This window comes from Scyliorhinus torazame, chromosome 5 (genome assembly GCF_047496885.1).
Source record: "Scyliorhinus torazame isolate Kashiwa2021f chromosome 5, sScyTor2.1, whole genome shotgun sequence".
Taxonomy (NCBI): domain Eukaryota; kingdom Metazoa; phylum Chordata; class Chondrichthyes; order Carcharhiniformes; family Scyliorhinidae; genus Scyliorhinus; species Scyliorhinus torazame.
The window spans coordinates 89512062-89539640 of record NC_092711.1 but is presented as its reverse complement, the minus strand read 5'-3'; the positions used below and the strand labels follow the sequence as shown (position 1 = coordinate 89539640).

Here is a 27579-nt window from a genome sequence, read left to right as displayed (position 1 = left end):
GGGGCATAATGGATCTCTGTGTCTATTCGGAACCCTGGATATGTGTTATCCCTTCTCAGTTCCCAAATAACAGAGGTCAAGTCTGTGCTTTTTGGCAAAGTCCAGTTGAACTTTATTTGTCAGCTGTGCCACTTGTTTTTAATACAAAATTTAGAAAAAATCAACAACTAGCCCTGCAGTAAGCTAGTCAGATTAATTGTCTTTAGCGAATACAGAAGTTGAGTTTTCATTTAAATCATAATACACCAGATAAAATAACTGGGTAATTTTGATTAGCAAAGCGAGCAGCAAAGGTTTCATAAATAGATGGAGTGAGCAAGAAGAGAAACCGAACAGAGCAACAGAAGCACTTTTCCATTCCGGTAAGTGATTCTTAAGAGAATTGTTATCTCAATGTCTGGCCTTCTTTTTATTGCTGATTGGCTTTAACTAATTTATAATTCATCAATTTGACCAAAGTGTCTATCCATCAATTTAAGAGATATATGTATTTGAGTATGTTGGCGGAATTCTCCCATTCCATCGCTTGCCAATTTTCCAAATTATTGACACCTGCATCTCAACATTAATTAGAAAAAAAACAGCCTTCAGGGCATTATGACCTTAGACTGTCTATTACCATGGAAACGAGACTGTCCGTGCTGGAAAAGCAGCAGCATACAATGGGGTCTTTTAGCTAGTTGGCGTCACTGACCTTGCTTGTCTCAAGCAATTTGCAAATGTTAAAATCTAGGTTTAATGAACGAAAACTAAAGTGTATGATCTGGATTAACCCTTAATGGGTATCCAGCTATTGTTGCACTCAAATAATGCTTCATATGCTTCCTGAGTTCTCATTTAACTATTTTACCGTTATCATCTATAGGTAACTAGAAAGCCCATTTCTATCAGTCCCCCCTTTTGATTCTTCTAAAGATTAATAAGATGAATCAAAATAACGAATAGAAGTTAGGGAAGAAATGTGATAGGATAGAATTAAGCGCAGGGAGGAACTCATTTGCGTTTTCTTTAATGGTTCACTTGTTTGAGAACAGCCATCAACACTGGAACGGGCAAAGCTTTGCAAGCGTTACAAGCATTCTGGACGTATTTTATGCAAAAAAGTGATTATATAGTACAATAACAATTCAGTAATAATGGAAGTTAATTATATGATTGCAGTAATAATTGGGTAATAATGCAGTAATGACAGTTCAATAGTAGGAGCCTGGTTCAATGTCATGGGCTGGTGGTGCAGTTGGACAACTATGAACCACTTTGATTGTTGGGGCATTATGGGTAGCCATACATTGGGCAATGCATCTGATCGGCAAGATCACTACCTAAATGACAAACCCAAAAATGAAAAATGAGAGAAGTCCCTGAATGATGGAAATTCCTGTGCTACCCACCCATCCAGAGAGCCATCCCCTAAGAGGGGTGTCAGAGAGTTGTTAAAGTTTCCCAACTTCTTCTGGAATATGTGCTGACAAGCTGTTGATTTCTTCCGAATTATCTGGGATGTAGGTGCAACACTCTGCACCAATCAGGGCACAGGTGCCACCTTTCTCGGCTAGCACATAGTCAAGTGCCATCCGATTCTGTAAAGCCACAGTTCGATTGGCTAGCATCTCGGCTGAAATGCTACTGAGAGCTCGGGCAGTGTCATTGGCTATTTCCTCGAAGGCTGTGGCCAATTTAATGTATTCTCTGCTCAATACGATGATGCCATAGGCAGGGATGAGAGCAGAAAAGAATTTCTCAGCCCCTGTGATCTCGCGTTTAGACCTCGTGATGATAGTGGTCAGTTGATATTTCTCAAACTGTGGGATGAAAGGTCCATGTTTTGAGTCTGCGTTTATAGCATCGGCTAGGGAAAGGGAAACGAATGGCGGATGAAGGGGACAATGAATCATAAATAGCACGCTCCTCTGCAGCTCACTGGGAGCCAAGGGTCTGCAGTATTACTGTAATAGGTGCCATTATAGGTAGAATATTGGGCAACCACTTGTGGGTATCAATATTCTGTACAATTTGTCCCATCGGTGTGATTATTAGATATCCTTTTAAAGTCGATGGGATTCCCTTCATGTCCAGAGACCACTACCTTGTGTCATGAGTGCACTCTGTACTGGCACTCACATCCAATAATATTCACATTTACTGTATCCCACATTCCATGCTCTATGATTATAGCCGATTAAACAAATGGTCCCAGTATGATTATGACCAGTTGGGAAGGTTACTTGGGCTGGTTTCTGTTTCCGATCAGAGACATGTTGATACCATCCCTTGAAAGTATTTACTGGGCGGCCTGCAGATCGCCATCTCTTAACCTCATCGTTTATCATTTCTTTGGTTCTGGTGTCTCCACATTGGGGAAGGGAAGAGTCGGGATTTTGGAAAATGTACCATTGTTCCATTTGGGATAAAGTAAAAGGAACAGGCTGCAGTGGGATAGCTGTTTGGGAATTGGTAGGGATAGAAGAACACACCCAGCAATTAGAGACGTTAAAGTCACTGGCATAGGTATAGGACATGTAAAGGAACGTGTTAACATTGAACTCCTGGGTAAGGCCTGCTGGGCCAAACACATAACTGAAAATCAATATTATGGCAAACATTTTTACAGATTCTGATTTTGGTAAGCGCGCTTCACATATGACGCGTGAATCCTTGATTTCTTTCTTTGGAGTTTCACGGCTGACTGGGTTGAGAGTAATATCTGGTAGGGGCCTTCCCACTTGGCTCCTAATGGTTTGTGCTGAATTTGTTTTATGTAAGCGGATTCGACGGGCACCAAGTCGTGGCCCCATCAGGAGGATCGCCCCACTCCATCGAGGCCTGAAAGCATTTGTTAAGTTTTGACAATAACTAAGTAAAGCATCACTCATCACATGACAGTCTGTCTTTCTTAAGTCAATAGTTCCTGCCAGGGACATGGGTCTACCAGTGATGACCTTAAATGGGCTTAGTTTGGAGTTGCTCTGATACTGCACAAACCTAGTGGCAGGGCTTGAATCCAATTCATGCCTTCTTGGTTGTATCTGGACAATCGTTCTTTTAAAGTCCGGTTCATGCGTTCCACTTGTCCTGATGATTCTGGATGATCAGGGCAGTGTAGATTCCAATCGATGTTCAGTAATCTGCACACCTCCTGGCAAACAGCAACTGTAAAGTGGGTTCCACTGTCTGAGTCAATCTAGCTGGTACTCCCCATCTGGGAATATAGCCTTTGCATAGGACTTTGGATGTATGGGTGGCTGTAGCCCTCCTGGCTGGAGCAGCCTCTACCCATCTAGAGAACTTATCCACTATTACAAGGAAGTCAGTGTATCTTTGACATGTAGGAAGGGTGATGTAATCGACCTGTATATTCTGGAATGGTCCTGCAGGGGCAGGAGCTTTTAGCTGAGGCATTGATGTTATAGGTCGTAAGTTGTTCTTTTCACAGGTTACACAGCAGTTTGATACCAATTGTGCATATTTTTTGAATCCTTTGCCACACCAACTTTTCTGGAATCAAGCCATCATCTGTCCTGGGCCAGAAATGGCAAAATGGCATCAGTGCCTGTGGTGCAACTGGTTTATCAGTCTGAACTTGTCTCCAAATATCATCACCATACAACTGGATACCTGAGTCTAACCATGACCATTTCTCTTCTTGTGCCGAGTCATGTTGCATTTCAAGTAGATCTTGCAATAAATCGGTCACTCCCAATTTGTAGATGTGTCTTGGTTCTGCTGAAGAATCCCACTGGGAGGCAGCTTCCTTCGCTACTCTGTCTGCAAGGGTGTTTCCTTGTGCTTCTATAGTGTTGTCTTGAGTAATGGCAATACCATTTAGAATGGATACTTCTTTTGGCAAAGCTATGGCTTCTCGGAGGTCATCACTTCAGTGGTGGGAGTCTAGAACTCGCTGTCTCATAGGGTCCTAGAAGCAGAAATCCGGATCACTTTAAAATAAATGTCTTGGATATCCAATTGAAGGACTGGGACATACAGGGCAATCGACTGAGATCTGCAAAATAGGATTTAGCCGAATAGTTCCACTTCAGCCAGCACTCACACAATGGGCCAAATGGCCTCTATCTATACCAGAACTTTGAGGTTTTTACTCTGATAGTTGGAGTTTGTTTCTGATGATAATAACCTCTAAGGGACTGGAGTTTAACATTCTCGATATTGGTGAAATAAATCAGCTGTTTTAAACACGTTGTAGATTTTTGTCTTTCCCGCCTGAGTGTTTAACATCACCTGGCTGGAGCTCAGAAAGGACAATCTCACCTCATAGAATCAGAGAATTTACAGTGCAGGAGGCCATTCGGCCCATTGAGTCTGTACCAGCCCTTGGAAAGAGCATCCTACTTAAGCCCACACCTCCACCCTATCCCCGTAACCCCACCTAACCTTTTGGACGCGAAGGGCAATTTAGCATAACCTAACCTGCACATCTTTGGAGTATGGGAGGAAACCGGAGCACCCGGAGGAAAGCCACACAGACACGGGGAGAACGTGCAGGCTCTGCACAGACAGTGACCCAAGCAGGAATCGAACCCGGGTTCCTGGCGCTGTGAAACAACAGTGCTACCCACTGTGCTACCGTGCCGCCCTTGCTTCCAAGCTCCCGGATTGTCTGTCTTCTCTCCGGGTAAGATTCTGTTTGTCGCTTGTATTTCACTGTGGCAGGGCAGAGACCTGATTGAAGGGTTCAAACATGGGAGTTCTGGGAAAGATGGTCAAAGATTTGGGAGGTGGCAACATGTTCAAACAGTTTGGAGAGGAGACGGAGGTTTAAGATGGGGCAGTAATTTGTAAGGATGGCAGGGTCAAGGGTTTGTTTTATTGAGGAGGGGGTGATGATGGCAGATTTGAAGGACAGAGGGACAGTGACTGAAGAGAGAGAAATGTTGACAATATCCGTGGATACAGGGGAGTTGGCTGATCAGTAGCTGAGTGGGAATAGGGTCGATGGAGCAGGAGCTGGGTCTCATGGACAAGATGGGCTCTGAGAGGGCATGAGGGGAGAGAAACTAGAGAAAGATGTGGGTTCAGGGCTCAGGAAAGGATGACATTTAGAGACAGTTTGGTCCGGTGGGCTCGTGGAAGGGAGGGAAGCAGCAGAGACAGCTGATCGGATTTACTCAATCTCAGTCACAAAGAAGTTCCACAAGCTCCTCACACTTCTTTATGGAGGTGAGGATGGAAGAGACAGGGGAGAGTGAGAGTACTTCAAAAGGAACTAACCTGTGTCAGAGATATTAAAACGTTTCAACACACTGCGGATTTAACTCAAATCTAATGTATTTGACTTTTAGCCAGAATATTAGCCCCTGTAAATGGGCTGAAGTTTGTTATCAGCAGAAAGAGATCCAAATGAACATGGTTCAGTCCTGAATGTGAGTAACAGCAAAACCCATTCACTGTGGTTATTTGTGGCCTCGTTGGTGCTGCTGCAGGTGGTATGAAATGGTGAATCCCTTCCCACACTCAGAGCAGGTGAACGGTCTCTCCCCAGTGTGAATTCGCTGATGTACAGTGAGGTTAGATGATCGTCTGAACCCAGTCCCGCAGTGAGAGCATCTAAACGGTCTCTCGTCAGTGTGAACACGTTGATGGCGCATCAGTTCCACAGGACATTTATAGCACCTCCCGCAGTCTGGACATTGGAACGGTCTCTCGCTGTGAACTCGCTGGTGCTTCTGTAGGTTGTAAGACATTTTGAATCCCTTCCCACACTCTGAACAGGTGAACGGTCTCTCTCCAGTGTGAACTCGCTGGTGCTTCTGCAAGTCAGATGACTGAGTGAATCCCTTCCCACACATGGAGCAGGCGAATGGCCTCTCTCCAGTGTGAATTCGCTGATGTACAGTGAGCTGAGATGAGTGTCTGAACCCAGTCCCGCAGTGAGAGCACCTAAACGGTCTCTCGTCAGTGTGAACACGTTGATGGCACATCAGTTCCCCAGAACTTTTATAGCACTTCCCGCAGTCTGGACATTGAAACGGTCTCTCATCAGTGTGAACTCGCTGGTGTTTCTGCAGGGTGGATAACTGAGTGAATTCCTTCCCACACTGGGAGCAGGCGAATGGCCTCTCCCCAGTGTGAATTCGCTTATGTACAGTGAGGTGAGATGATTGTCTGAACCCAGTCCCGCAGTGAGAGCACCTAAACGGTTTCTCGTCAGTGTGAACACGTTGATGGCTCATCAGATCCCCAGAACGTTTGTGGCACTTCCCGCAGTCTGGACATTGAAACGGTCTCTCATCAGTATGAACTCGCTGGTGACTCAGCAGGACGGATGACTGAGTGAATCCCTTCCCACACTTGGAGCAGGTGAATGGTCTCTCCCCAGTGTGAACTCGCTGGTGTGTGGACAGATTAGATGACTCAGTGAATCCCTTCCCACACTTGGAGCAGGTGAATGGTCTCTCCCCAGTGTGAACTCGCTGGTGTGTGGACAGATTAGATGACTCAGTGAATCCCTTCCCACACTTGGAGCAGGTGAATGGTCTCTCACCAGTGTGACTGCGTCGATGAATTTCCAGATGGGATGGGGAAGTGAATCCTTTCCCACAGTCCGCACATTTCCACGGTTTCTCCTCGGTGTGACTGCATTTGTGTCTCGTGAGGCCTGATGATCGAGTGAATCCTCGTCCACACACACAACACGTGTACGGTTTCTCCTCACTGTGAACGATGCTTTTTCTTTCCATGTTCAAAGTACGATGATGTTCAGAATATGATAAATTGCAAACTCTGTCAGATCCTGGTGTGATATTTGGTTTGCATATCTGGACTTTGAAGCCTCCCCTTCGAACACCCTGTGAAAACAGAAAATAGGGAGTGAGAGAGAACCCACAAAAACACAAAGGCAGGTTGTGAAATTGAGCTGAATGAATCTGGTCATTTGTGGGGCCGGCACTGGGAAAAAGTGACCATGAAAACTGCTGGATTGCTGTAAATACCCAACTGGCCTCTTCGGGAAGAGGGAGAAAGAGGTGAAGAGGGATTTTGTATATTTACAAGACATATCAAGGGAGTAGTTGGCAAAGCAAATTCAATCTTCAGCTTCATAAACAATAATATTGATACTGAAACTATGCTTCTGGTGGCACGGTGGTTAGCACTGCTGCCTCACAGTGCCAGGGACTCAGGTTCAATTCCGACCTTGGTGACTGTGTGTGTGGAGTTTGCACTTTCTCACCGTGTCTGCGTGGGTTTCCACCCGGTGCTCAGGTTTCCTCCCACAGTCCAAAGAAGGGAACATTAGGTGGATTGGCCTTGATAAATTGCCCCTTAGTGTCCAGCGATGTGCAGGTTAGGTGGGGCTATGGCGTTACAGGGACAGGGTAGGGGTGTGGGCCTAGGCAGGGTGCCCTTTCAGAGAATCAGTGCAACCTCGATGGGCCGAATGGCCCCCTTCTGCACTGTAGGAATTCTATGGCTCTAATTCTATTCTATGAATCTTTCTGAAGCTCTGGTCACCACTCTTCAGGAAGAACAAAGAACAAAGAAAAATTACAGCACAGGAACAGGCCCTTCGGCCCTCCCAGCCTGCGCCGATCCAGATCCTTTATCTAAACCTGTCGTCTCTTTCCAAGGATCTACTTCTCTGTTCCCCGCCCGTTCATATATCTGTCTAGATGCATCTTAAATTATGCTATCGTGACCGCCTCTACCACCTCCGCTGGCAAAGCGTTCCAGGCACCCACCACCCTCTGCGTAAAAAACTTTCCACGCACATCTCCCTTAAACTTTCCCCCTCTCACCTTGAAACCGTGACCCCTTGTAATTGACACCCACACTCTTGAAAAATTTTGTTGCTATCCACCCTGTCCATACCTCTCATAATTTTGTAGATCTCAATCAGATCCCCGCTCAACCTCCATCTTTCCAACGAAAACAATCCTAATCTACTCAACCTTTCTTCATAGCTAGCCCCCTCCATACCAGGCAACATCCTGGTGAACCTCCTCTGCACCCTCTCTAAAGCATCCACATCCTTTTGGCAATGTGGCGACCAGAACTGCACGCAGTATTCCAAATGTGGCCTAACCAAAGTCCTATACAACTGTAACATGACCTGCTGACTCTTGTACTCAATACCGCGTCCGATGAAGGCAAGCATGTTGTATGCCTTCTTGACCACTCTATCGACCTGCATTGCCACCTTCAGGGTACAATGGACCTGAACTCCCAGATCTCTCTGTGCATCAATTTTCCCCAGGACTCTTCCATTGACCGTATAGTCCGCTCTTGAATTAGATCTTCCAAAATGCATCACCTCGCATTTGCCTGGATTGAACTCTAACTGCCATTTCTCTTCCCAACTCTCCAATCTATCTATATTTTGCTGTATTTTCTGACAGTCCTCCTCGCTATCTGCAACTCTATCTGAATGTGAAGGTTCTTGGAGAAGATGCAGAGGAGATTTACCAGAATGGTTCCAGCAAAGGAGGTTGAGGGGAGATTTGATTCAGGGACACAGATTATGCCAGATTTCCATCAGGTGGACAAAGAAACTCTGTTTCCATTCACTGGTCATACAAGCAGTCGGGACACAGATTTAAAGTTTTGGGTAAAACCTGGATTGAACAATATAAGATCCTGAGGGGTCTTGACAGGGTGGATGTGGAGAGGATGTTTCCTCTTGTGGGAGAATCGCGAACGAGGGCGTCACTGTTGCAAAATAAGGGGTCACCCATTTCAGATGGAGATGAGGATTTTTTATTCTCTTGAGGGTTGTAAAACTTAGGAACTCACGTCCTTAAAAGGCAGTGGAAGCAGAGTCCTTGAATATTTTTAAGGCAGAGCTGGATAGATTCTTGATGAGCAAGGGGGTGAAAGGTTATCAGGGGTAGGCAGGAATGTGGAGTTGAGGTTAGAATGAGATCAGCCGCAATCTTATTGAATGGTGAGCAGGCTCGAGGGGCCGAGTGGCCTGTTCCTAGTTTGTATGTAAAAGGTACAGGAGATATGAGGTGATATGAGATGTATGTTTTGACACAGCGAGCGGCAATGGCCTGAAACTTGCTGCCTTGGAGAGAGTTTGAAAATAAACACAATGAATGATTTGATTTCAAAAGGAAATTTGATGGACATCTGAGGGAAATTACCTGCGAGGACACAGGGAGAGATCAGGAGAATGGCACTGACTGGATTGCTCCAGAGAGCTAGCATGGACTCAATGGGCCGAATGCCATTCTCTGTGCCAACATGTCTCTGAATCCTTTGTGTAATCTAATTTTGTAATTTAACCCCGGGGGGGTTCAGATATCACTCAGCTAAATCTGTGCTACACTCCCTCCGAGGCCATTCTATCCTTCCTCAGGTTTGTTGCCCAGAACTGAACACAGTTCTCCAGGTTTGGTCTAACCAGGGTTTGTGAATCTTGGGGCTTTTCCAGTTACACTGAGACTTGAAATCTTCCCTCACAGACAGAACAGACAAACCTTTTACCTTCCACACCCAGATGCTGCTGATATTCAGGGTCTGATGAACCTAGTGACTCTGTCAGATCGCGATGTGACGTTTGGTTTGCGTTTCCCGTCTGTTAAACCTCCACTTCCAGTATCCTGTAAATTTACAGAAACCTCACAGTCAGTTAGGACAGAAATTCACAACATTCTCTCCTCGCCAACTTTGATTAAATGGAGGTTTGATCACATGACCTGCCCCCATCCTCCAGCCATTAATCGGTCAACACATCCATCCTTGTGACACACTGCCTTCCTCGGCCAATTGGGAAGCAAAATGACTCATTACCTCACAGGACAGTTACTGACCTAACGATTTTCCAGACACCCAGGTGTGAATCTCACCAACGCAGGGAGCGGAGTTGGTGTGAACTCGGGGAGAGGAGCTTCGGAACAGTAAATATAAATAACTTACCTCAGGGATTCAGGGCAGCACGGTAGCCTTGTGGATAGCACAATTGCTTCACAGCTCCAGGGTCCCAGATTCGATTTCGACTTGGGTCACTGTCTGTGCGGAGTCTGCACATCCTCCCCGTGTGTGCGTGGGTTTTCTCCGGGTGCTCCAGTTTCCTCCCACAGTCCAAAGATGTGCAGGTTAGGTGGATTGGCCATGATAAATTGCCCTTAGTGTTGGGTGGGGTTACTGGGTTATGGGGATAGGGTGGCGGTGTTGACCTTGGGTAGGGTGCTCTTTCCAAGAGCCGGTGCAGACTCGATGGGCCGAATGGCCTCCTTCTGCACTGTAAATTCTATGATAATCTATGATGATTCACGGCCTAGTCGGCAGGGAGAGGCGTTGGCCCGGATCCGGGGAGGAACGGCAAGTATAAATAACTTACCTCGGGGATTCATGGCCTTGTCTGCAGGGAGCGGGGTTGGTGCCAATCCGGGGAGGAAGAGCTTCGGAACAGTCAGTATAAATAACTTACCTGTTGGGTATCTGGACTGGGGGAAAAAACTGAAACGTGACATTAGAGTAATTAACTAAGTCGGGGAGTAACTAGGAGATTAGTAACTAGGAGATTGCTGATTTTTATCTATATCAACGATTTGGATGAGAATGTACAAGGCTTGATCAGTAAGTTAGCAGATGACACTAAAATAGGTGGTATTGTAGACAGTGAGGAAGGTTATCAGAAATTGCAGCAGGATCTTGATCAGCTGAGGAAGTGGGCCGAGAAATGGCAAATGGAGCTCAATACACATCAGTGCGAGGAGTTGCATTTCGGAAAGTCAAATCAAGGTAGGACTTTCACAGTGAATGGTAGGACCTTAGGGAGTATCGTGGACCAGAGCGACCTTGGAATTCCGGTGCACGGTTCTCTAAAGGTGGAGTCACAGGTAGACAGGGCAGAGTTTGTGGCATGCTGAACTTCATCAGTCAGGGCATTGAGTATAGAAGTTGGGAAGTTATGTTGCAGTTGTACAGGACGTTGGTGAGGTCGCACCTGGAGTATTGTGTTCAGTTTTGGCTGCTTTGCTGACAGAAAGATGTTATTAAACTGGAGAGAGTGAAGAAGAGATTTACAAGGATGTTGCCCGGACTCAAGGGACTGAGTTACAGGGAGAGATTGGACAGGCCAGGACCTTTTTCTTTGGAGCGTAGGAGACTGAGGGGTGGTCTTATCGAGGTGTGTAAGATCATGAGAGGCATGGATAGGGTGAATACGCTCAGTCTTTTCTCAAGGTTGGGGAATCAAGGACTCGAGGGCATCGGTTTATGTTCAGAGGGGAAAGAATTAATGGGAACCGAAGGAGCAACGGTTTTACACAGAGGATGGTACGTATGTGGAATGAGCTGCCAAAGGAAATGGTTGAGGCAGTGACATTGACAACATTGAAAAGGCATTTGGACAGATACATGGATAGGAAAGGTTCAGAGGGATATTGGGCCAAATACAGGCCAATGGGATTGGCTTAGGTGGGCTTTTTGGTTGGCATGGACCAGTTTGGGCCGAAGGACCTGTCTCCATACCATAGATTCTATGAACCCCAAGTCTCTTTGGACACCCACTGTACTTAACCTCTTTCCATTTAGAAAGTACTCAGTTCGATCTTTTTTTGGTTCAAAGCAGATAACCTCACACTTGTTTACATTGCTACAGTGTTGCTCATTCACCTCGTCTGTCAATATCTCCTTACAATTTTATGCTATCATCTAGGCTGTCTACGATGCCACCGAACTTTGTATCATCAGCAACAGGCAGAAGAGGCCCTTCGGTCCATCAAGTTTGCATCGACACATGAAAAGCCTGACCCACCTACCTAATCCCATTTGCCAGCACTTGGCCCATAGCCTTGAATGTTATGACGTGCCAGTCTTCATCCAGGTGCTTTTTAAAGGATGTGAGACAACCCGCCTCTACCACCCTCCCAGGCAGTGCATTCCACACCGTCACCACCCTCTGGGTAAAAACATTTTTCCTCAATTCCCCCCTAAACCTCCTGCCCCTCACCTTGAACTGGTGTCTCCTTGTGACTGATCTTTCAACTAAGGGAACGACTGCTCCCTATCCACCCTGTCCATGCCCCTCGTACACCTCGATCAAGTCGTCCCTCAGCCTTTTGCTCCCACAAACACAACCCATGCCTATCCAACCTCTCTTCATAACCTAAATGTTCCATCCCAGTCAACATCCTGGTGAATTGCCTCTGCACCCCCTCCAGTGCAATCACATCCTTCCTATAATGTGGCGACCAGAACTGCACACAGTACTCCAGCTGTGGCCTCATAATAGTTCAATACAACTCCCAACATGACCTCCCTGCTTTTGTAATCTATGCCTCAATTTGATAAAGTGTCCCGTATGCCTTTTTCACCACCCTATTAACCTGCCCTTCTACCTTCCGAGATCTATGGACAAACACGCCAAGGTCCCTTTATTTGTCAAACTTCCCAGTGTCATGCCATTAGTTGAATGCTTCCTTGACAAATTACTCCTTCCAAAGTGTGTCACCTCAGACTTTTCAGGGTTAAATTCCATCTGCCACTTTTCTGCCCATTTGACCATCCCGTCTGTATTTTCCTGTAACCCAAGACATTCAACCTCACTGTTAACCACCAGGCCAAGCTTTGTGTCATCCACAAAAACTGATCCTTCCCCCCCACATAGTCATCTATGTTGTTTATATAAATGCTGAATAATAGGGGGCCCAGCACAGATCCCTGTAGTACGCCACCGGTCACTGGCTTCCAGTCACTGAAGCAGTTGTCTGTCATCATCCCCGGATCACAGCTATGCCAATTTTCAATTCACATCATCAAATTACCCTGTATCCCATGTGCATTTGCTTTCTTTTTCTGGGTCTGTACTCGTTGGGAGTTTCGAAGGATGAGGGAGATCTTATTGAAACTTACAGAATACTGAGAGGCCGAGAGAGAGTGGGCGTGGAGAGGATGTTTCCACGAGTGGGAAAAACTAGAACCAGAGGGCACAGCTTCAGACTGAAGGGAAGATCCTTTGAAACTGAGATGAGGAAGAATTTCTTCAGCCAGAGGACAGTGAATCTGTGGAACTCATTGCTGTGAAGGCTGGGGAGACCTGTAGCCACGTAAAATGGCTGCTTCCCGATTAATTTGGCCAAAACCCGATTTAAAATGGCTAACCGGAAAGGCTGATGGGAAAAGCAGGTAACAAGACACAAACGGACAGCTGCAGGCAGAATATCATATTCGGCTCTGGGGAAGTCGGCCCAGATCGATACTCAGGACTATTAACAGCCCATCAACCAAGACATCTGCAGTTATACTCAGGACTATTAGCAGCCCATCAACCCAGACATCTGCAGTTTAATCGGCTATCCCCGGAAACAATTGCAACATATTAGCAATTGAATACCGGGCCAGACATGTCGGCGCCTGCAGTGGCCGAAACAAAGGCAGGTGAACGACCACCCCCCGATCGGGGAATCGCCTCGCAATTGGACGTATCGAACCCAGTGATTGGGAACAAGTCCAATCACTTGGGACTCAGGGTCAAGGGCCGCCCCGAGAGGCGGGAAGCCCCTGGGCCCTATAAAGTGAGGGGCCAAGTTCAGATCTCTCTCTCTCTCCCTTCTTCGCCTGCTCGAGACCTTCGCAAGAACACCAACCAGCAACTGTAAGTTTGAATCCAGCGATCGCTATCCGATAAAGACTCCTAGCCATCGACCTGTATCAGCCTTTTGAATCCCGCGGGCCAGATCCGATTGGATAAGCCATTCGTTTCCCTGACCTGGTGGGCTCTTCCTAAAGTTAAGTATTGGCCAGTAGTGATAGGTTTATTATATAGATAGTAGTATTATTGTATAAACATTACTTGTTGTATATAATAAATGACCGTTGATTTCAATCTTACTAAGCGGTGTACTGACTTATTAATCATAACTTGAACTTGAACCACGTGGCGGTATCAGAAAGATACCTGGCGACTCGTGACCAAAGGTGACGTAATCAGAGCTAATAAACTAAGGCTAAAAAGAGCAACAGTCCAAATCAGAGTGTCGCTAAGACAGAGATAGATAGTTCTTGATTAATAAGGGCATCCGGTGAATAAGGAGAAGGCAGGAGAATGAAGAAGAGAAACATATCAGCCATGATTGAATGGCGGAGCAGACTCGATGGGCCGAATGGCCTAATTCCTTTTTAAAAATAAATTTAGAGTATCCAATTCATTTTTTCCAATTAAGGGGCAATTTAGCGTGTTTAATCCCCCGACCTTGCACATCTTTGTGTTGTGGGGGCGAAACCCACACAAACACGGGGAGAAAGTGCAAACACCACACGGAGAGTGACCCAGAGCCGGGATCGAATCTGGGATCTCGGCGCCGTGAGGCTGCAGTGCTACTCACTGCACTACCGTGCTGCCCGGCCTAATTCTGCTCCTATGTCTTATGGTCTTCCAAGTCTCCCATTGGGATCTTGTCAAAGATTTGCTGAAGTCCATGTAAACAGCATCAACTGCACTACCTTCATCTACACAGCTCGTCACCTGCTCAAAAAATGCAATCAAATTTGGTCAGCATGACTTCCTTCTGACAAATGCTGACTATTCCTGATCAAATCCTGCCTCTGCAAGTGGAGATAGATTCTCTCCCATAGTTTCCCTACCACTGACGCAAGACTCACTGGCCTGCAGTTTCCTGGCTTATCTCTACAACCTTTCTTAAACAGTGGGGCCACATTAGCTGAACTCCAGTCCTCTGGCAATTCCCCCGTGGCCAGAGAGGAATTAAAAATTTGGGTCAGAGCCCCTGCAATCTCCTCCCGCGCCTCCCACAACAGTCTAGGGCACAACTCATCCGGACGTGCAGATTTGTCCACTTTTAAACCTGCCAACAGCTCCAATACCTTGTCACTCCCGATGTTAATTTGCTCAGGAACTTCAGTCTCTGCCTGAATTCCATATCTGCCTCCTCATACTCTTGGGTGAAGACAAATGTGAAGTGTTCGTTCAACACCCTACGTCAGACTGCTGTTCATAGACTACAGCTCCGCCTTCAACACCAATAGCCCAACAAAACTAATAACCAAACTCTGCAATCTTGGACTTGACCCTTCCCTGTGCAGCTGGATCCTTGTCTTCCTCACCAACAGACCGCAATCTGTCAGGATAGGTAACAGCATCTCCTCCACAATAGTCCTCAACACCGGGGCCACACAAAGATGTGTGCTCAGTCCTCTACTGTACTCCGTATACACACACACAAGACTGTGTGGCAAGCTTTAACTCCAATTCTATCTATAAGTTACGAATGATACGAATATGATGGATCGTACCTCAAACAACGACGAGTCAAACTACAGAAGGGAGAAAGATCACTTGGTTGCTTGGTGGACAGAAAATAACCTCTCTCTCAATGCCAGCAAAACCAAGGAACTGATCATCGACTTCAGGAAGTGTAGTACGACACACGCTCCCGTCTACATCAATGGCTCCGAAGTGGGAATGGTCGATAGCTTAAAGTTCCTGGGGGGTCACCATTACCAACAGTCTGTCCTGGTCCACTTACATTTATGCAACAGTGAAGACAGCCCAACAACGTCTCTACTTCCTATGGAAGCTAAAGAAATTTGGCATGTCCGCATCGACTCTCACAATCTTCTACAGATGTGCGAAAGAGAGCATCCTATCTGGCTGCATCACATCACAAGAAACTTTTTTTTTTTAAAATCACAGCAGTCCAGATGGTGTCTAACCAGGATTTTATATATCTCAGTACTTCTCCAGTCACACAGATACTGGAAATCTTTACCTACAAACAGAACAGATCCGAAGAAATAGGAACAGGAGTCAGCCGTTCAGTCCTTTGAGCTGCTCCACCATTTAATAAGATCACGGCTGATCTCACTCTCACTAAGTCCACTTTCCTACCTTCCCTCAGTAATCCTCAATTCCCCTACTGATTAAAAACAGATCGATCTCAGCCTTGCAACTGATCACGGACTCGGCCTCCACATGTCCTGGGCTAAATAATTCCAAGATTCACCAGTTTGGGAGAAGAAATTCTTTCCTCATTTGGCAGTCCCTCCAAACCCAGGATCACCCTCGTGAACCTCTTCTGTACTGCCTCCAATGATAATATATCTTTCCTGAAATAAGGGGACCAAGACTGTACACATTATTCTAAATGTGGCCTCACTGGAAGCTTGTACAGTTTTGTGCAGCAACACAACTTTGTGTGTAGACCCCAGCCCCCTTGAAATAAAACATGCAGGACAAGGCTAAAAAGATGGCCTCTCCTCCTAGAATGTCCAACAAGGGGAAACATCCGCTCTACGTCTACCCCGTCAATCCCCTTTAGCATTTAATGTACCTCAATTATATCTCCTCTCATTCTTCTAAACACCAGTGAGTATTGGCCTAAACTGCTCAAATCTCTCTTTACAAGACAATCAATCGAGTGAACCTTCTCTGAACCGCCTCTAATGCATTTATGCCATTGTCCAAGGGACAAAATCTGCATCACTCCCAATGTGGTCTCACCAACGCCCTACACAGTTACAACAGCACTGCCCTACTTTATACTCTATTCCATTACCAATGAACGCCAACATTCCATTTGCCTTCCTTATTACCTGCTGCACCTGCAGACTGTCTGCGATCCGTGCACAAGGGCACCCAGATCCCTCTGTACAAAAGCATTTTGAACTTTCTCTTAATTTAGATAATAAGTTGCTTTATTATTCCTCTGAGCAAAATGGATAACCTCACACTTATGCAGGTTAAATTCCATCTGACACAGTTTGACCCACTCACCTATTTCTCATTTCCTCATTGCAGCTTGCTTTCCCACCCATTTCAGTGTTAGCTGTAAATTTGGCTATCGGAAGACCAAAAGACTGTAAGACATAGGAGCAGAATTAGTCCACTCGGCCCATCGGGTCTGCTCCGCCAATCAATCATGGCTGATATTTTCTCATCCCCATTCTCCTGCCTTCTCCCCATAACCCCTGATCCCCTTATTAATCAAGAACCTATCTATCCCTGTCTTAAAGACACTCAGTGATTTGGCCTCCACTGCCTTCTGCAGCAAAGGGTTCCACAGATTCACCACCCTCTGGCTGAAGAAATTCCTCCTCATCTCAGTTTTAAACGATCGTCCCCTTAGTCTGAGATGGTGTCCTCTGCTTCTAGTTTCTCCTACAAGTGGAAACATCCTCTCCATGTCCACTCGACCCAGGCCTCGCAGCATCCTTAAAGTTTCAATAAGGTCCCCCCTCATCCTTCTAAACTCCAACAGACCCAGAATCCTCAACCGTTCCTCATACGACAAGCTCATCATTCCAGGGATCATTCTTGTGACCTCCTCTGGACCCTCTCCAAGGCCAGCACATCCTTCCCAGATACAGGGCCCAAAACTGCTCAGAATACTCCAAATGAGGTCTGACCAGGTACAACCTCAGAAGCACATTCCTGGTCTTGTATTCTAGCTCTCTTGACATGAATGCTAACATTGCATTTGCCTTCTTAACTGCTGACTGAACCTGTACATTAACCTTAAGAGAATCATGAACAAGGACTCCCAATTACCTTTGTGCTTCTGATTTCCTAAGCATTTCCCCATTTAGAAAATAGTCTATGCCTAAATTCCTCCTTCCAAAGTGCATAACCTCACACTTTTCCACATTGTATTTCATTTGCCACTTCATTGCCCACTCTCCTAGCTTGTCCAAATCCTTCTGCAGCCCCCCCTGCTTCCTCAATACTACTTGTCCCTCTACAGATCTTTGTATCATCTGCAAAATTAGCAACAGTGCCTTCACTTCCTTCTTCCAGATCATGAATCGTACATTCTATCTGTCCCATAGTCATTAATTTAGACTGTAAATAGTTGGGGGCCGAGGACCGAACCCTGTGGCACACCACTAGGTACAGCTTGCCAACCAGAAAAAGACAGACGAGCCCTCCAAGACCCCTCACACCTGTGTTATTCTCTCTTCCATCGGCAGAAGCTACAAAAGTCTGAGAACACGCACCAACAGATTCAAAAACAGCTACTTCCGTGCTGTTACCAGACTCCTGAATGAGCCTCTTATGGACTGAACTGATCTCTCCAAGCATCTCCTTGGGACGGTCAATAGAGAATTAAAGGTGCTATATTTAAATGCGCGCAGTGTACGGAACAAGGTAGATGAGCTTGTGGCCCAGATTGTGACTGGCAGGTATGATGTGGTAGGCATCACAGAGACATGGTTGCAGGGGGTTCAGGACTGGCATTTAAACATCCAGGGATTCACAACCTATCGAAAAGACAGGGAGGTGGGCAGAGGGGGCGGGGTTGCCTTGTTAATTAGGAATTAAATTAAATCAATAGCACTAAATGACATAGGGTCAGATGATGTGGAGTCTGTGTGGGTAGAGTTGAGGAACCACAAAGGCAAAAAAACCATAATGGGAGTTTTGTACAGGCCTCCTAACAGTGGTCAGGACCGGGGGCACAAAATGCACCACGAAATAGAAAGTGCATGTCAGAAAGGCAAGGTCACAGTGATCATGGGGGACTTCAATAGAAAGGTTATCAGAGGGGGGATTAGGCAGCCATGGCTGACAAAGGAAGTTAGGGAATACATCAAAGCAAAAGAGAAAGCCTATAATGTGGCAAAGAGTTGTGGGAAGTCAGAAGATTGGGAAGGCTACAAAAACAAACAAAGGATAACAAAGAGAGAAATAAGGAAAGAGGATCAAATATGAAGGTAGGCTAGCCAATAACATTAGGAATGATAGTAAAAGTTTCTTTAAATACATTAAAAACAAACGGGAGGCAAAAGTTGACATTGGGCCGCTCCAAAATGACGCTGGTAATTTTGTGATGGGAGACAAGGAAATAGCTGAGGAACTAAATAAGTACTTTGCGTCAGTCTTCACAGTAGAAGACAGGAGTAATATCCCACCAATTCCGGAGAGTCAGGGGGCAGAGTTGAATATGGTAGCCATCACAAAGGAGAAAGTGCTAGAGAAACTAAGAGGTCTAAAAATTGATAAATCTCCGGGCCCAGATGGACTACATCCTAGAGTTCTAAAGGAGATAGCTGAAGAAATAGTGGAGGCATTAGTTATGAGCTTTCAAAAGTCACTGGAGTCCGGGAAAGTCCCAGAGGATTGGAAAATCGCTGTTGTAACCCCCCTGTTCAAGAAGGGAACAAGGAAAAAGATGGAAAATTATAGGCCAATTAGCCTAACCTCGGTTGTTGGCAAGATTCTAGAATCCATTGTTAAGGATGAGATTTCTAAATTCTTGGAAGTGCAGGGTCAGATTAAGACAAGTCAGCATGGATTTAGTAAGGGGAGGTCGTGCCTGACAAACCTGTTAGAGTTCTTTGAAGAGATAATAAATAGGTTAGACCAAGGAGAGCCAATGGATGTTATCTATCTTGACTTCCAAAAGGCCTTTGATAAGGTGCCTCACGGGAGACTGCTGAGTAAAATAAGGGCCCATGGTATTCGAGGCAAGGTACTAACATGGATTGACGATTGGCTGTCAGGCAGAAGGCAGAGAGTTGGGATAAAAGGTTCTTTTTCGGAATGGCAACCGGTGGCGAGTGGTGTCCCGCAGGGTTCAGTGTTGGGGCCACAGCTGTTCTCTTTATATATTAACGATCGAGATGACGGGACTGGGGGCATTCTGGCTAAGTTTGCCGATGATACAAAGATAGGTGGAGGGGCAGGTAGTATGGAGGAGGTGGGGAGGCTGCAGAAAGATTTAGACAGTTTAGGAGAGTGGTCCAAGAAATGGCTGATGAAATTCAACGTGGGCAAGTGCGAGGTCTTGCACTTTGGAAAAAAGAATAGAGGCATGGACTATTTTCTAAACGGTGACAAAATTCATAATGCTGAAGTGCAAAGGGACTTGGGAGTCCTAGTCCAGGATTCTCTAAAGGTAAACTTGCAGGTTGAGTCCGTAATTAAGAAAGCAAATGCAATGTTGTCATTCATCTCAAGAGGCTTGGAATATAAAAGCAGGGATGTACTTCTGAAGCTTTATAAAGCATTAGTTAGGCCCCATTTAGAATACTGTGAGCAATTTTGGGCCCCACACCTCAGGAAGGACATACTGGCACTGGAGCGGGTCCAGCGGAGATTCACACGGATGATCCCAGGAATGGTAGGCCTAACATACGGTGAACGTCTGAGGATCCTGGGATTATATTCATTGGAGTTTAGGAGGTTGAGGGGAGATCTAATAGAAACTTACAAGATAATGAATGGCTTAGATAGGGTGGATGTAGGGAAGTTGTTTCCATTAGCAGGGGAGACTAGGACCCGGGGGCACAGCCTTAGAATAAAAGGGAGTCACTTTAGAACAGAGATGAGGAGACATTTCTTCAGCCAGAGAGTGGTGGGTCTGTGGAATTCATTGCCACAGAGGGCGGTGGAGGCCGGGACGTTGAGTGTCTTTAAGACAGAAGTTGATAAATTCTTGATTTCTCGAGGAATTAAGGGCTATGGAGAGAGAGTGGGTAAATGGAGTTGAAATCAGCCATGATTGAATGGCGGAGTGGACTCGATGGGCCGAATGGCCTTACTTCCGCTCCTATGTCTTATGGTCTTCTCTACTGAGTAGTCCTACACTCCTTATGCTTCATCCGATATCTATATCTATGTATTTACATTTTGTATTTATCGTATGTCCTATGATTTTCGTGCATGGAACATTCTGCCTGGACTGTACCCAGAACAATAATTTTCACTGTACCTCGGTACATGTGTGGATAAATCTAATTCTAATCTAAATCCAATATAATCTAATCCCCACTCTCTGCTGTCTGTCGGTTAGCCAATCCTCTATCCAAGCTAATATATTACCTCTCAGCCCCGTGAGATATTACCTTGTTTATTACAAAGAAAAGTACAGCACAGGAACAGGCCCTTCGGCCCTCTAAGCCTGCGCCGACCATGCTGCCTGTCTAAACTAAAATCTTCTACCTTCCGGTGTCCATAATCCTCTATTCCCATCCTATTCATGTATTTGTCAAGATGCCCCTTGAACGTCACTATCCTCCATCCTCCCTGCTTCCTCCACCTCCTCCGGCAGCGAGTTCCAGGCACCCACTACCCTCTGTAAAAATACTTGCCTCGTACATCTCCTCTAACCTTGCCCCTCGCACCTTAAACCTATGCCCCCCAGTAATTGACCCCTCTACCCTGCGAAAAGGTCTCTGACTATCCACTCTGTCTATACCCCTCATAATTTTGTAGACCTCTATCAGGCCGCCCCTCAACCTCCGTCGTTCCAGTGAGAACAAACCGAGTTTATTCAACTGCTCATCATAGCTGATGCCCTCCATGCCAGACAACATTCTGGAAAATCTCTTCTGCACCCTCTCTAAAGCCTCCACATCCTTCTGGAGTGTGGCAACCAGAATTGAACACTATACTCCAAGTGTGGCCTAACTAAAGTTCTATACAGCTGCAGCACGACTTGCCAATTTTTATACTCAATGCCCCGGCCAATGAAGGAAGCATGCCGTATGCCTTCTTGACTACCTTCTCCACCTGTGTTACGCCTTTCAGTGACCTGTGGACCTGTACACCTAGATCTCTCTGACTGTCAATACTCTTGAGGGTTTCTACCATTCACTGTAAATTCCCTATATTAGATCTTCCAAAATGTATTGCCTCACATTTGTCCGGATTAAACTCCACCTGCCATCTCTCCGCCCAAGTCTCCAAACAATTTAAATCTTGCTGTATCCTCTGACACTGGGGCTGTTTAGCACAGGGCTAAATCACTGGCTTTGAAAGCAGACCGAGGCAGGCCAGCAGCACGGTTCAATTCCCGTAACAGCCTCCACGAACTGGCGCCGGAATGTGGCGACTAGCGGCTTTTCACAGTAACTTTATTTGAAGCCTACTTGTGACAATAAGCGATTTTCATTTCATTTCAGTCCTCATCGCTATCCGCAATTCCACCAACCTTTGTGTCGTCCACAAACTTACTAATTAGACCAGTTACATTTTCCTCCAAATCATTTATATATACTACGAACAGCAAAGGTCCCACCACTGATCTCTGCGGAACACCACTGGTCACAGCCCTCCAATCAGAAAAGCTCCCTTCCATTGCTACTCTCTGCCTTCTATGACCTAGCCAGTTCTGTATCCACCTTGCCAGCTCACCCCTGATCCCATGTGACTTCACCTTTTGTACCAGTCTGCCATGAGGGACCTTGTCAAATGTCTTACTGACGTCCATATAGGCAACACCCACTGCCCTACCTGCATCAATCATCTTTGTGACCTCCTCAAAAAACTCTATTAAGTTAGTGAGACACGACCTCCCCTTCACAAAACTGTGCTGACTCTCGCTAATACGTCAACTTGCTTCCAAATGGGAGTAGATCCTGTCTCGAAGAATTCTCTCTGAGGTTGTTTGTGGAGAGAAAGCTGCGGATAGTGAGAGTGGAGAATGTTCTTGTTTCACATTCTGCTCTGGGGCCCCACTGGGGTTTGTAAACCCCGCCCCCGACCTCTCACCTGACACCTCACAATGCGCGGAGTGATTGACGGCAGCACTGACCAATTGGCAAAGAGTGGGCGGGTCCAGAGGACCGGTCGGGAGTGACTGGCCCTCCAACCAATCAGCGTGAATGTGGAGGCGGGACTGGGCTGAGTGAAGCATACGCAGTGTGATTAATGGCGACAAAGAAAAAGTTCTTTCTCGGATCCACAATCCGTGAAGGTGGGAATGGCGGGACGGAGGGAGAGCTGGATCAGGCGGGTCGTTCGACACGCTTCGTTTTATCTTAACCGAAAATCCGGAAAAATAACCTCCCGGTACCTGGGGATCTGAGCGGGAGCTGCAGCTTTCTCGCAGACAAGGTGAAGCAAACGCCATCTTTCTTTGGCGCTGGCAGACGTGCGCATGCGCCTTCTCAATAGTGGGTTACTTGCAGCAGTGGGCATGCGCTATCGGCATCCTTGGATGGATCACTAGCGACAGTGCGCATGCGTACCCACCATCTTTATTGGGGCATGAGCAGCAGAGCTCAGGCTCAGTCGCCATCATTGTTGGGGGCAACATTTTTGAAACGTTTCTTCCTGACAGAATGTCCATCAAATTGTTTCACTCTGAGTTTCAAATTCCGATTCATGGGGCAGAATATATCCAGGGCTGTGACAATAATTCGAATTTATATTGTGACTTGAACAGAATAAAACTTTTAAGACTTAAGACTTTCAGAGAAACGTTACAAAGTAACAATTGACACTGAGCCACAAGAGGAGATATTAGCTTTTAAGGACAATCTTAACGGAGGAAAGTGAGTCAGAGAGTTTTAAGGAGGAAATTCCAGAAATTGAGGCCTTGGTAACGGTGGTGCGATTAAAATCGGGAATGCTGAAGTGGCTGGAATTAAATGAATGCAGAGATCTCAAAGGGGTGTATGTGGAGGAGATTACAGTGATCAGGATGATCATTACCATGGAGTAAAAGAATGAGAAATGTAAACTTTTTGTGCCTTTTAAAAGGAAGCGTTTGTAGATCAGTGGGCACAGGGGCTGGTGTGAGTAAGCACATGGGTAGCAGTGTTTGGGATGGGATGGAGGGGGTTGCTTAATGTTGGAGTCCAGCTGCGAGTGCGTTGGAATAATTTGTTTGAGAGGGAACAGAAGAATGGATGATGGTTTCTGCAGCAGATGAACAGAGACTAAGGCGGAGTCGAGCTATGTTCCTGAGGTGGAAATCGGCAATCTTGGTGATGATGTGGATCTGTGGTCAAGAGCTTATCTAGGGGTGAAATATTTCACCATTTCAGGTTGTGAACAGTCTGCTTCAGCCTCAGACATTTGACAGGGATGGAATTGGTAACAAGGGAGTGGAGTTTCTAGTGAGGATGAAAGGGAATGGGTTCAGTCGTGTCAATATTTAAATGGAGGAAAGTTCTGCTCATCCAGCACTGGATGTCAGACAAGATCGGACAGTGTGTGTCTTGGAAAGCAACTTGCAGGTGGTGATGTTCACATACATCTGCTGTCCTGCTCCATCCAGGTGGTGGAGGTTAAGGGTTTAGGAGATTCTGTCAAATTGAGATTCAGTTGCTGGTCCATTGCTTCCTGTTACCCTCACTCCGTTCTCACTCTCTCTCCCTTTCCATCAATCTTTTTGATTCTCTCTCCCCTACTACTCACTCTCTTTCTCTCTCACTCTGTTTCTCACAAGGTTCTCTAGCCCAGAGGGTTGTGGATGATAATAATAATCATTATTGTCACAAGTAGGCTTACATTAACACTGCAATGAAGTTACTGTTAATTGAATATATTTAAGGCTGAGATGGTGAGATTTTTGGGCTCTCAGGAAGTCAAAGGACGCAGAGAGCTCACGGGAAAGTGGAATTGAAGACTGAGATCAGCCACCATCGTGTTCAATGGCAGAGCAGGTTTGACGGGCCGAATGGTCTACTTCTGCTCCTATTTCTTGTGTTCTTGCAGAGGCCTGAATCTTGTGTGGGCTCAGACCGGGTGGCAGGTTCCCTTCCCTGAAGGCCATTAACAAACTGGTTCAAAAAGTTTCAACAGTTTTCGTGGTCACTTTTTCCCAGTGCTGACCCCACAAGTTACCAGATTCATTCAGCTCAATTTCACAACCTGTCTTTGTGTTTTGTGGGATCTCTCTCACTCCCTTTTTTGTTTTAACTCAATTTCACAGGGTATCAGCAGGGAAGGATGTGCAATTGGGAAACTCCAACCAAGCGCCACATCAAAATCTGACAGTCGTGTAACTGATCGTAACCTAAATATCATCAGATTTTGAACATGGAAGGAAAAAAGCACAGTTCACAGTGGGGAGAAACCGTACATGTGTTCTGTGTGTGGACGAAGCTTCAGCCGATTATCTGGCCTGTCAAAACTCAAGCGCAGTCACAGCAGGGAGAAACCATGGAAATGTGGGGATTGTGGCAAGGTGTTCAATTACCCATCTGACCTAGTAACCCATCGACACATTCACACTGGAGAGAAACCTTTCATCTGCCCCGAGTGTGGGCGTGGATTCACTCAGACATACAGCCTGTTGATGCACCAGTGAGTTCACACTGGGGAAAGGCCTTTCACCTGCCCCGAGTGTGGGAAGGGATTCACTCATTAATCCCAACTGCTGACACACCAGCAGATTCACAATGATGAGAGACCTTTTAAATGCGGGATGTGCTTTAAAAGTTCACGGGATCAGGTGTCCCATCAAAGAGTTCACACTGATGAAAGACCGTTCAAATGCCTCGACTGTGGGAAGTGCTTTAAAAGTTCCGGGGAACTGGTGTCCCATCAACATGTTCACACTGACAAGAAACCATTAGGGGCTGGTTTAGCACACTGGGCTAAATAGCTGGCTTTTAAAGCAGACCAAGGCAGGCCAGCAGCACGGTTCAATTCCCATACCAGCCTCCCCGAACAGGTGCCGGAATGTGGCGACTAGGGGCTTTTCACAGTAACTTAATTGAAGCCTACTTGTGACAATAAGCGATTTTCATTTCATTTCATTTTTCATTTCAGGTGCTCCGACTGTGGGACTGGGTTCATAAGATCATCTCAACTCACTCTACATGAGCGGATTCACACTGGGGAGAGACCATTCACCTGCTCCCAGTGTGGAAAGGGATTCATTCACTCAGGCAACCGGCTGAGACACCAGCGGGTTCACAAGTAACTGCTGTGATTGGACTTTGCTGTGAATCACATCCAGGACTGAACCATGTTCATTGGACTCGGGTTTGACTCATATTTATAAACGCTAATCCAGTTATAAGGGATAATATTCTGGATAAAAGTCAATTATTTAACACAAGTGTGTTTTGAATCTTTTAACATCCCATCACAAATTAGTTCCGTCTGAAGGTCTCTCTCTCTCCCCTGTCTCCTCCATCCTCACCTCAAGTGTGTGGAGTTCATGAAGCTTCTTACTCACTGAAATTGAGACAATTTGATCAGCTGCCTCTGCTGCTTTCCCTTCTTCCACTGGGCCAAACTGTCTCTAAAATTCCACATGGTCTGAGCTCTGAACTCATCTTTCCCTAGTTTCTCTTATACCATCTATCCTCCTCAGAGCTCATCTTGTCCATTCGACCTGCCTCCTGCGCCAGGGTCCTGGGTTCGATTCCCGGCTTGGGTCACTGTCTGTGCAGAGTCTGTGCGTTCTCCCCGTGTCTGTGTAGGTTTCCTCCGGGTGCTCTGGTTTCCTCCAACAAGTCCTGAAAGACATGCTTGTTGGGTGAATTGGACATTCTGAATTCTCCCTCTGTGTACCCCAATGCCGGGGTGTGGCCACGAGGGGATTTTCACAGTAACCTCATTGCAGTGTTAATGTAAGCCTACTTGTGACACTAATAAAGATTATTTGATTATTATTATTTAACCACATTCTCACAAAACTACTGACCATTCAACTTCTCCATGTTGTGTGATATTGTAAATAGTTCTCTCTCTTCGTCCTGTCGCTCATCTTTAAATGCACCATCATCACCCATCCGAAAACAATATTTAACCCACCATCAGTGCAAACTACCACATCAAAACCTCCCTTTCCTCTCCAAGTCCTTGTACTCGGTGTTCCCCAAGGATCTATCCTCAGCCCCTCCTATTTCTCAACTACACGCTGTCACTAGGGGACATCATCCCAAAGCACCGTGTTAGTTTTCACATGTACACTGACAACACCCAGCTCTACCTCACCCCCATCCATTCCTCCACTGTTACTAAATTATCAAACTGCTTATCCCACATTCAGTAGTGGATGAGCAGAAATTTCCTTCAATTAAAAATTGGGAAGACCAAAGCCATTGTCTTCAGTCACCATTCGAAATTCCGTTCCCTAAATCCCGAGTCCATCCCTCTCCCTGGGAACTGTCTGAGGCTGAACCACACTCTGCACAATCTCTGTGTCAGATCTGACCCCAGGATGAGTTTCTGACCCCATATCCACACCATCACTAATATCAGATATTTCAATCTCCATAATGTCATCTGCTGCTGAAACCCTCATCCATGCCCCTGTTACCTTTAGACTTGATTCCAAGACATTCCTGTCCAGCCTCTCCCATTCACCCCACATGGAAACATGAGCTCATCCAAAATTCTGCTGGACGTGTATTTTCTCACACCAAGTCCTGTTCACCAAGTCCTGTTCACCATCACCCCTGTGCTCACTGACCTACACTGGCTCTGATTAAGCAAAGCCTCCATTATAAAATTTGCATTCATGTTGTCAAATTCCTCCGTGGCCATGAACATCGTCAGCCTTTAACCATGGAAGCAAAGAGCCCTGTTCAATGTGGGGAGAAACAGTTCACGTGTTCTAAATGTAGATAATGTTTTAGCTGATGGTCTGACCTTTCAAACGATATGTAGTCTCGCTGGGAGAAGCTTTGGAAATCTGGGGACTGTGAAATAAGATTTAGTCAGACTTGGAGATTCATCGACCTATTCACACTGAGGAGTGACCGTTGATGTTCTCCGTGTGTGGGAATGGATTCACTCAGCTAACCAGCCTCACTTCTTCATGGTCAATCTGTGCAGGACTGTTACCAAGTGCAATGTATCTTTCCTGAGGTTTGGTGCCCAGTACGGAACACAGTTCATGCAGCAAGTGCGGAAAAGACAGCAGGAATTTCTCTAATCTGTGATTTACAAGGAAACATTCCAGGTTCCCA

The 27579-nt window shown here is 46.0% G+C and overlaps 1 protein-coding gene and 1 long non-coding RNA gene across 4 annotated transcripts; one reads left to right on the top strand and one right to left on the bottom strand.

Moving 5' to 3' along the window:
• Positions 1 to 88: 88 nt before the first annotated feature.
• Positions 89 to 22787, bottom strand: LOC140418867 (uncharacterized). Of its 3 annotated transcripts, none has more exons than XM_072502505.1 (3): positions 22719 to 22787; positions 9435 to 9557; positions 89 to 6803 (listed from the first exon to the last, which is right to left on the bottom strand). In XM_072502505.1, exon 3 carries the CDS (start codon positions 6693 to 6695, stop codon positions 5409 to 5411), a length of 1287 nt encoding a protein of 428 aa, XP_072358606.1. In that variant the 5' UTR covers positions 6696 to 6803; positions 9435 to 9557; positions 22719 to 22787; the 3' UTR covers positions 89 to 5408. The 3 variants fall into 3 exon arrangements, with proteins under 3 accessions (XP_072358606.1, XP_072358603.1, XP_072358605.1); XM_072502502.1 differs by having other exon boundaries at positions 9442 to 9557; XM_072502504.1 differs by lacking the exon at positions 22719 to 22787 and adding an exon at positions 9874 to 16850 and having other exon boundaries at positions 9442 to 9557.
• LOC140418882 (uncharacterized) lies at positions 22532 to 25718 on the top strand. Its single transcript, XR_011945386.1, has 2 exons — positions 22532 to 22759; positions 25427 to 25718. It is a non-coding gene; the product is annotated as an uncharacterized lncRNA (long non-coding RNA).
• Positions 25719 to 27579: the final 1861 nt, after the last annotated feature.